At 35.3% G+C, this 11179-nt stretch overlaps 1 protein-coding gene across 1 annotated transcript; it reads right to left on the bottom strand.

Moving 5' to 3' along the window:
- Positions 1 to 538: 538 nt before the first annotated feature.
- On the bottom strand, positions 539 to 4906 carry LOC107886523 (cyclin-dependent kinase G-2). The gene is given in 7 exon segments (XM_016810514.2): positions 539 to 1048; positions 1159 to 1265; positions 1353 to 1464; positions 1660 to 1748; positions 1885 to 2020; positions 2505 to 3613; positions 3616 to 4906. Coding segments are annotated over 7 exon segments (2262 nt in total). The 5' UTR covers positions 4225 to 4906; the 3' UTR covers positions 539 to 948.
- Between the last annotated feature and the right edge of the window lie 6273 nt (positions 4907 to 11179).

Genomic DNA, 11179 nt, shown 5'->3' on the forward strand with positions numbered 1-11179 from the left:
CTTATGAAAAATAGTACAGAAGCCAACTCCTTTGACAACAATAAATAGAGTTTAATACACTTTTTTCCAAATGAAAAGCAAACACAAGCACAAAATAACAAATCTTGAACAAGTCCATAGGGAAGAGAGGAATCATTTGCACATCTCAACTACTAAAATTTTCTTCCCAACTCAAGAAAATAGTGTTCTACGAAACCATAAACATGAACACTATCCAAGCGGCAACTTTTTATCATGGGAACCCCCTACAGCATCCCCAATAAAGTTACAAATAAGAACTCCATACGAAAATGAGAAAAATAAAAACCAATAATATAAATAAGACGACACCACTTTCTTGTGTACTGCAGAGGAAATCCCTCAAGGATGGACAATATAACTAACCCCATAAAGCCATTCCAGAGATACTGGATTAATAAATTACCTTTGGTGTACAATGGTTACTATCAATATCTTCGTCAATGAAAAGCAAAGAACGTCCCCTCCACATCAACCGTCTCTTACAAACACAATGTAAATATTAAAACATGGAAAAGAGTAGGAAGAAATCCAATATTATTTTAATATTCAAAACTAGCTATAAAGGGAGAGTTTACATCATTGTTCTAATAAAAATATGTTACACAAGTTTCAGCTGAAACTGATTTCTAAAAGAAGAAAGGCTGATATGCCACACCTTGCAATACCAGCGGTGTCAGAAGCAATTCTATATGAAGATCAAAGCTGGAAAACAAATTAACCTGTGAAACATCTGGTTCACATGAAGAGGCAAACACTATCTCCAACCAAATCAACAATTCCTGCTAAGAAACAGCAAGAATGATGGTCTGACAAGCAAAGCTTGCAACTTCGTTGAATGCAAGTCCCTCACCTCAATTAAGGCCATTTAACAATAATGTGAAAAACTAAAACATGAACATTAAATGGCACTAATGAATGAACTTTCTCTCAGCCAAACAAACCACCAGTCCCAAATTCCCCTTGCTGCAACTCCTTTCTGCATTGCTCTTCCAAAGGATCTGGACTCTTCAACATTCTTCTTATACGCCTGAGCATGATAATAAAAGCCCTTATTTATTACTTTAACAATAAGTTGAAACAAATTTACTTAAATAGTATAGCACGTGTGATATTTTTCTTGTTTCTGTCGCTCAATACCTGTCTTGAGCATGCTGAGCAGGGAAAGTGGGCATGAAAGCTTTGGTCTTGGGAAGAGGAACTTCGCAAAACCACTCATGGTTTAGAGCAGCTTCAGCTGTAATACGCTGAAAGCAATATCAAAAGGCTCAATTAATCACCCACATGAATAATGATAAGGTAACCAAAATATTTATGCAAGCCAAACTATTTACCTTCTCAGGGTCATAAGTTAGAAGTTTATTCAGTAAGTCAAATCCTGCATCAGAGAGAACAGGTGTTCCTGTGAATGATGTTGCTGGAAATTTCTTGCGCAATAGATTATACCTGAAAGGAAAATATCAGTAATTAATACAAACAAAAATAAATGCAGTGTCACTGAACTGTCACCAATGGAGGCCAGAAAGCCAGTCCAGAATCACCCAAAGCTGGAAGCCTGGGAAAACAGTAGGAAAAATAAGAAGACCTGAATATTACACTCAACTGAATCTAAAATCAAATTGTAAAAGATCTAATACTTACTGATGCTTGACAAAATTGACTTTGACTCCAGGCAACATAGAAAAACCAGGCCATATTGTCTCATTTGGCGTGCCAAGAGTTCTGAAAATCTGCAATCAGTAAAAAGCAACATAACTAATCCAAGAACATTAAACACCATTGGAAGATTAAGTTTGAACCATTTCAGCCAGAGTAGGGTCTAATGGTAATGATTAATGAAATCCAAGGCCAGCTAATTCAATTTACCTTGTCAAGTTGATCAAATTCAGTTTTCCCATTGAAAAGTGGTTCTTTTGATAGTAGTTCAGCCATAATACAACCCAAAGACCACATGTCAATTGCAGTGGAATATTGTCTTGCTCCCAAAAGAAGCTCAGGGGCCCTGCAAAATCAGCACTACTTGGATCACAAAAAAGCTAAAAGCTCAGATAACTAATCAGGCACACTTGAGACAAAATGGCAACGCAAAAGTAAAGACTTAAGCCTTAAAAGTTACATCAATACATGCAAGCATCAACGGCAAATGGGGTTCATTCTTTTAGCAAAAAAAAAAGTGAAGTTCAAATCATAATTTATCAGTCAACATAAACATAACAAACATTGAGGTATGTGTATTCAACTTTGAATCAGATAAGCATAACAAAATTTAACCAAGCAGGGATGTTTTTACCAATAATCCACAGTTGCCAACCCAAATACGCAATTCAGAGTTACTTTCCAAACACCCAATTGCAAACAACAAATGAAAATAAAAAGATGAAAGATGAAAGATCTGTGATACATTATTTTATTAGAAAAATGAGGATTTAACTATGACAACTGACATTATGGAAAGCAATCAATGGCATACATAATGCACCACTCACCTGTACCAAAGAGTAACAACCAAATGAGTATATGGTTTTAATGGGCTTCCATATTGACGAGCCAACCCAAAATCACAAATCTTCAGTTCACCTTGGTTATTTAAAAGAAGATTAGATGTCTTCAAGTCCCGATGGAGAACCCAGTTATCATGAAGATACGTGACACCCTCCAGCAGCTGAAGCATCAGGCATTTAACTTCACTTTGGCTAAACGGTTGTTTCATTGTCTCCATCAGCCCTTTCAGATCATGTTCCATGTATTCCATCACCATAAAAATGCTATCAAGATTACTCCCTACAACTACTTCTTTAACATCTACAATTGATGGATGATGAAATGAAAGAAGAATATTTATTTCCCTCAGAGAGGTCAAAGGAAAACCTTCTCTTTCTTTCTCCATCTTTACCTTCTTCAACGCCACAATTTCCCCAGTTTTCTTGTCCTTAGCTCTATATACAACACCATAAGTACCTTCATCTATCTTGTTTAGCCTCTCAAATTCGTCAACATTTCTGCATCCCTGAAGCATGTTTACACTTCTTAAAGGAGGAGCTGAAGGTTCAGGTGTCCCACGTGAATTAGTCTCATTCTCAGATTCTGTATCAGACTGGCTAAGACTGCCGTCATTTCTATCACGTTTAATGTCAATCACCATCAAGTCATCATTCTCTGAATCATTACCAGGGTAATCATCCCCACTTCCGGACTTGGAACGGGCACCTTGTTCATCAGATTCAGATGATCTGGCTCTAATTCCCTCAGAGCCCTCCCTCTTCAGTTCCCCAAGCTCTGGAGTAGCTGACATTTTCCGTAATCTGTGGTGAGATAATTCTAAAAGGGGCAACTTTTTTCTCCTTTTAGGGATTTCCTCATCTTCTAAAATTTCACCCTCGTCACCTGGAGAGTTATCACCGGCTGCCCATCTAGAGGAAGATATATGTCGAGCCGGTACATAATCCTCATCTTCTAGATGCCTAGCATCCTGAAAATTAACATGCTCCTTTGGTGGTGAAAAATCCAAATCCTCTGGAGACTGCAGTGCAGAGTATCCAACAGGTCCATCAAATACAACAGGTGAAGGAGAATGTGGTTTCTGGCTTTTATTTTTATAACAAAAGATGTCTGTACAGCCTTACCAGATATGCTGTTAGGTGACTTGTGGTAAGCTTTTGGCCGTGGTGGTGGATGATGAACGACTGTAACTACAGGTGAATTCTTACTTTTGCACATACTTACATCCTTGTCACTTCTATCCCACACAATAGGTGAAAACTTCCTCTTCCTCCCCACAGGAGATAAAGCCCCATTCTCCATTACCTTCTCAACCTCACTATCTTTAACCACCGACTCAGACTCAATTGCATCCTCTGATCCACTCTCACTAGACAACTCACCAGGCTCCTTGTCTACCACCCTAAGAGAGAATTCACGTCGCCTGAGGCCATGACTACCACCACCACCACTATTACCACCAGAATCACTTCTACTCGAAGAGGAACAATACCCACCATTTATCACGTCCCTCTCTTTAATATCTTTCTGTCTAGCCCTAGCTCTATCCCTAGCTTCCCATAATCGGGCCCTTGCAACATCACGGCCACCATTCCTAGATAACTCATACTCCCTAGAATTAGGAAATTCCTGCCTTGTCATCTCAAAATCAGAGTCTCTGTCTCTAAACTCGGAATCACTATATCCCCCATGTCTCCCAGCAGCCATGTAGAAATTTCAAAAACACCTAATTCCCAATTCAATAAATTCCCGCTATTTTGTTTACTTATAAACCCTAGACCCTTGAGGTAACCACGTTCAGGCCCAAATCGAGAGAGAGAGAGAGAATTTAACCCCAGATTCTAGGGTAATAACCAATATGAAATTAACCAATAAAATAAAAGCAGTAAAGCAAAGTTAAATAACCAAACAAAAACGTATCAGATTCTCGATTTCGCGGTATGTAGCTCGAAAATTTTAGGGGGAAATAATTGTAGAAATTAAAGCAAAAGATGGAGAGAATAAACCCTAGAAATATTGGTGAAAAATCGAGCGATGCACGGATTTCTTTTCGATCTCTCGACGCAATTAAGAGAATTAAGAGTGGCTAGGGCTTACCGATAGAGACGAAAAATAAAATTAGTAACAGGAATTGAGAGATAAAGTCGACGATCCCAGTTGCGAGATATACAAAAAAAAAAAAAAAAGAGAGAGCCTGAGAAAATAGAAACCGTGAGATACCGAGAAGAGAGCGAAGGCTTGAAGCCTTTACGGACCCAAACGGCGTGTTTTATTCTTTTTAAAATAATTAATTGGGTGCCAATCCTCCATATGCATTGAACCCTGCCATAAAACATCACCTTCGAGAAGGAATAACTTATTTGAAGATAGAAAACCGAAAAATGGTTCATTTTTAGTTATCCAAGTGTGCTCCTTTTTTAGTTATCAAACTATACCAACTTTTCATTTTTTTTCCCCATTTTTTTTTGTTTTCATGATTCGTTGTTAATTTTTTAATAAAAATAATTATATTTTTTAATTGATATAATAATACATTTAAATTTATCTTTTTATATTTACAAATTTTATCAATTTAACTTATAAACATATCAAATGATAAACATAAAAATCATCATAAAAACCAAATTTAAAAAAAAAAATCGACTTTCCCCAAAGCTCAACCATAAAAATTCAAGAACCGTATTTAAAAGTTTCATCTATCATTTTTTACTCTAAAATGTTGGGGTAATTTACAAGAAAAAACCTTTTTTTAATATTTACGGAAATTGGCCAACTTTTTTATTATTTACTGGAAATGGCTGAATTCCTCGAAAACGCGTCCACGTCAGCACGATGTCAAGCGACATGTTAGTAAAACACGTCCCTAGAGGAGCATTTTGCCACGTCAGCACAAAGCGCTTCCGTTTTACCCCCTTAACGGCTATTTTTTTACCGTTTGAACCCCCAACGATAAAAAAAATTATAAAACCCCCTTTCATTTTTTTCACACTTCAATCCTTTTGCACTTCAATCATTTCAATATTCTCTCAAATTTCTCTCAAATTCTTCTCAAAGCACTTTTTAATTTTTGCAAAAAAACTCTATTTAAATTTTTTTTGAATATTTTTTTAAATCAAAAAATATTTGATCATGTTAACAATGGCCAAAGAATTAATTCGTCTTGATAATAAACACATCTTCGTCGAACAAATAAAAATGGTAAGTGTTAAATTTAATTTTTCAATATTATTTAAGATTTTTTTATTTATGCAATTTTAATTAATTTTTATTTTATAATTGTAATAGGCCCATTTTGCCCGGGCCCGTTAACAGAAAATAAACCAAATATAATTAAAAAAAAAGTCCAAACTTATTAACAGTCCATTTACAGCCCAAATTTCAGAACCCATTAACCCAAATTGTAGTAGCCCAGTAATAAGCCCAATAACCCAAACTCTTTCAGAAACAGAAACCCTAGGGTTTCTTTTCTGTTTGCGCCGCAACTGATTTCCAGTGCAAACCAGCGCCGCACATGCACCTCCGTTGTTCCACATCACCCCACGAACGGCCTGGCCTTGTCAACAGCACTACGGCTTCCACACCTGCAACAGATTAACAAACAAAAAAGAGAAAGCAGCAATTGACAACAGATTACAGCAAATTATAGAAAGGAGTTTGTATTTTCTTTTTATTTTATTTATTTATTTTTCGGCTATAAAACCGAATGAAAAGGATGTAAATGGGATCCCTTTTGAAAAAACAGAAATATACATGCATATTGAATAGAGAAGCAACCAAAAATTTCAAAGGTGATTAGAGAGTTTCTTCCTCTAATTTTTAGATTTGACTTCTTTTCTAAATGTTTTAGTTTTTTCTCTCATTCGGATGAAAAAGTAAGAATAATACTTACCTCTGGCTTCTCGTCGTATTCTTTCTACGCGTGATCGACTACCGAGATCTATGGTGGTGCGACGGCGCTCCATTATCTCCCTTAGGCTGCGCCAAAACCCTAGCAGGGATATTCGATTTTGTGGTTTGCAAAAATGGAAGATAGCCATTCATTTTTCTGTGATTTTAGTAACAAAACAAAACGGCGCCGTTTGGTAAAACAATGATCTGCATGTTGACCCGTTTGGAGGCCCGGACCCGCGCCTTTTCACCTTGAAAGGTCAATTTGCGCGATGAGTCCCTCCTATCTTGCATTGATCTATTTTTTCGGCCTTGATTCTATTTATCTGTTTTTACATTTTCCCTAAGATTCGCGCATGGTTACAATTTAATCCTAGTTTAAATGCTGTGCTTTGAGACCTGGAATATTTCCAGTTTCGATCCCTGCACATTCGTGCGCATTGCGCTTTAGTTTTTTTTATTTCAATAGTTTAATTTATTATTTATCCCTTTCATTTTAACTCTATTTTAATTGATTTTCTTTATTTTTGTATAATTCATTATTATTTTAAAAATCCAATTAGCATTCATTTTTAATTCTTATTTACTTATTTTTTTAGCTACTTTAATAATTTTATTTTGTTTTTTAAAATCATTATTGTAAAGTTTTTTATATCATGTCACTTTAACATTTTGTATAATATTTTTCTTGATGTTTTTGTATATTATTATATATATATATGATTCATGATAGAATGCCATGTATATTATTAATTTTATCTTATTTTATACATGTGATTTCTTTTAAACCTATCCCTATATTTTGTTATATATGTTTTTTTGATTATTTGAAGGAAAATCCACATATTTTATGTATCATTTAAACAATTATTATTCACATACTTGGTGCATATATTTGATCATGTTATTTTAAATATATAATTTTTTTTAAAAAGAAATCTATTTGCCTATATAATTATGTTGTTAAAATATATTACGTATATAGCTTATGATAAAGTTAATTTAATCTTATAATTTATATTTTAATTCCATGATATTTTATATAATTTCTACTTGTATTTCCTTTCAAATTTATTATGTACATAACTTATTTTTTAAAATACATATATTATTATTTCTTTATTATTTAAGATTCTTTCATGTATATGTAGTTTCATTGTATATTGATGTGTTCTTCTTTCATGTATATTGTTTATTCTCTGTTATTATATTATATTTTCATTATATATTGTTTTATTGATTTTATTATTGTATGTACATTAACACCTTTAAATATATAGGTTTCGTTTTTAAAATATTCTTGCATGTTATTAGCTCCAAATGTCTTCTTTCACAATATTTATTTTCATATTCATTTACATATTCTTAGTTTTATTTTATATATGTGCATCATTTCAAACCCAATCATGTGTTGATTCATTTTGTAAGTTTTTATATATTTAATAGTTTTCAAATTGTTTCCAAATTGTTTTGTGTGCTATGTGTCGCTTTAGTTTTCATATTATTTCATGTATTATTGTTTTATATTGATTATTAGCCTTTTGCACTATTATTTAAATTATGTTAATTTGTTCTTGTTGTTTACTTGTATAATATTTCGTATAGTAATCCATGTTTGTAACTTTGATTTTTTCTATATTGTTGCATCGTGATTCAAATTTCAATATTTTGGTTGATTTTAGTTGTCTCGTTGTTGTTTCAAGAAAAATAAAAGTGTTTTGAGCTAATTTCCAATTTTCCTTATCATTCAAATATTCCAAAATAAGGCAATATTCAATATTTGGGAATTCGGGAAATCGTGCCCTATCGTGCTGAGTATGATTTTTCGCCGAACTAAATATTTGGATATCCTTTTATAATTTTGGCATATGAGCTTTTTGAAGGTCAAAAGTCAATCGTATTTTTAAAGGTATAAAGGATCGTGTTCAATCGTGCTGGATATGATATGGCATACCTTTGAAACGAGAGAATTTTGATAACTAATTCAAACTACTCAAATGTTTTAAAAGGCATTAAACTTCAAAAAATCTTTTCAAAAATTTTAGATATGAGGACAGCGTTTAATCAATTTGGTACCAATTTTTGGGCGTAGTGAGGGTGCTAATCCTTCCTCATACGTAACCGGCTCCCGAACCCATTTTTAAATTTTTGTGGATCAGAACTGTTTTAAAATGTTTTATTAGGTGATCCAATCACACCTAAACAAAAGATTGGTGGCAACTCTACACTCGGTTTTAAAAGTCGATCCCCGTTTTTTCCTAACTCGAAAAAATGGTTTTGAAAATAATTTTTTTATAAGTCTGTAGATCAGGTGTTGCAATGCTATATCCGTAATATGTCTCGTCCTCCATCACCGTTGATAGGGAATTACCTACGAGAAGCGAGTTTTTGGCACGTGGCCATGATAGGCCAGGGGTGCAAGTTGAACCCGAAACTCTTTAGTGCGTTGATAGAGAGGTGGAGACCTGAGACGCACACATTTCATCTTCCATGCGGAGAGTGTACTATCACTCTGGAAGATGTGCATTTGCAATTGGATTGCCGGTAGATGGTACGCAGTCACCGGGTCCGCTCAATCTACTAATTGGGTACCCATATACTACGAGCTTTTGGATGTTATTTCGGATAATGTTAATGAAGGTCGGATCGAGATGGACTGGTTACGAGACATATTCCCGGAGCCGGATAATGATTCGACTGAACTAGAAAGAATACGATATGCTTGAGCATACATTCTTGAGATAATTGGAGGTTATCTGATGCCGGACTTGTCACAAGACCTTGTACATCTGATATGGCTGCTGAAACTCGTTGATTTTAGAGTAGCTGGTGAACTAGTTGGGAGTTTGTCGTGTTGGCAACATTATACCGGGCGACCAAATAAAGCCAAAATCGGAGGTTGCCTATCACTACTGCAATCATAAGCACGGCTTCGCTTTCTATTTTTACATCCTCAAGTGGACCACTCGTATACATTCACACTCATAACAAGGTAAATTTTATATTAGATTTTACAATTATTGCGTAGATTTAAAATATAATCGTATGCTAAAAATTTATTTAATTAGGTGGAACCGTTTGGCAAGTTATGTTAGATTACCTACCTCTCTTGAAGATATACGGCTTCTATTAGACCAACGGTCGGAAGCACAAGTATTAAATAAAATAGATATACATAATAAAATAGTCGATTCGTATTTAGTATTTAGTATTTAGTATTATGTATATAACTAATATTTTTATTATGTTCATATAATTTCAATGGACACCATACGAAGATCCGGCAATTCGGACAGTAATTCCTAATGAATACTTTCAAAATCCAAACATTTGGCACGTGAAGGTCCCATTGGTCAACTATGCCATCGTAGAGATGCACTAGGCAGATAGAGTATTGCGGTAATTTGAATTTCGACAACTGATTCCCGTGGCACCTGAAGTGTTCAATGATGAGCACAAAATTGACTTACGGAATTTGCATATGGATTGGTCGAGATATTGGTCAGCATATATCGAAATGGAGGAAAATTGGTATGATTACATACCTACTCGGGAACCGATCATCGTTCCAGAGTTAGCGTGCGTGCCAAAATACATGCCATGATTTAGGATCCATGGCAAGCCATATTTACTGTCAGAAGATGAGAGGCGAGGGTAAATTCGTGTCAAAAGGGAACGACGAGGCCCTTTAAATCCAAGAAGAATGGATGACGACGCGGGCTCATCAACAGTACCCACACAATCACCGGGCCCATCAACAGCGCCCATACAATCACCAAACCCATCAACAGTTCCCACACAGTCACCGGGCCCAACACTTCAACCGATGACACCCACATCACAGCCTTTTCAGATTATGCTAGTTGTGTATCCTAGCCCTTTTATGTATCCTAACCCTTATATGTTTCCTTGTCCCAGTCCTATGGCAGGTTGGAATGCATGGCCTAGTTCATCTTCATTATTGATTACTCCAAGTGGACCGTCGATCTATAGGCCACCGTCGTATGAGGGATCACACGAGGTGACATTAGGGAGCTCTTCTTTTTACCAATCCCTATTATCTTATGATATTTAAACACCTTCGCCATGAGTGATACAAACACCTCTGTATTCACTATTCGCTCAAGGTGGGTCATCCTCCCAACACCTACAACTAGATCACCTGCCGGAGGAACTAGAATCCCAGCCAGAGCAACCACAACCCCCGCTGAAAGCTGAACGAAGGAGGAATCCAGCGCGTAACCGTCGACAACAACTATGTGGCACTGAATCCGATCGGCACCAACATTGATTTTTTTTAATATATTTGTACAAACTTTTTTATATTGTTTCGTTTAATAAATAAAATTCATTTTGAATAAAGTAATTGTAATTTACTTTTATATTTTTAATAAAATAGAAGTTCTTTTAAATAAGGCAATATTTTGAATATTTTTATATTTTTAATAAAATGTAAATAATGCCACATAGTTTTATTACAACAACTATCAGCTATTTTGATTTGGACATGAGCGACTTGTATGACCTGGGTTCCTACATCAACCGCACAACTTCTGTTGGTTGGCTATTTCTCAAATATCAATATTGTTACGTATTCTAGTCGAGCAAGGTCGACCCTTCAGTTTGCGACGCAATTCTCTATCCGGTAATAACTTAAACGGGGCAAGAGATACAGACGGTCACTTACATTTATCTGGGACCGGTGGGAATATGTGTCTTCACACGTTGTATATGTATTCTATTTTGTACACTTCGTCGACATAGCTCATAAGAT

This window comes from Gossypium hirsutum, chromosome A03 (assembly GCF_007990345.1).
Source record: "Gossypium hirsutum isolate 1008001.06 chromosome A03, Gossypium_hirsutum_v2.1, whole genome shotgun sequence".
In the NCBI taxonomy this organism is placed as follows: Eukaryota; Viridiplantae; Streptophyta; class Magnoliopsida; order Malvales; family Malvaceae; genus Gossypium; species Gossypium hirsutum.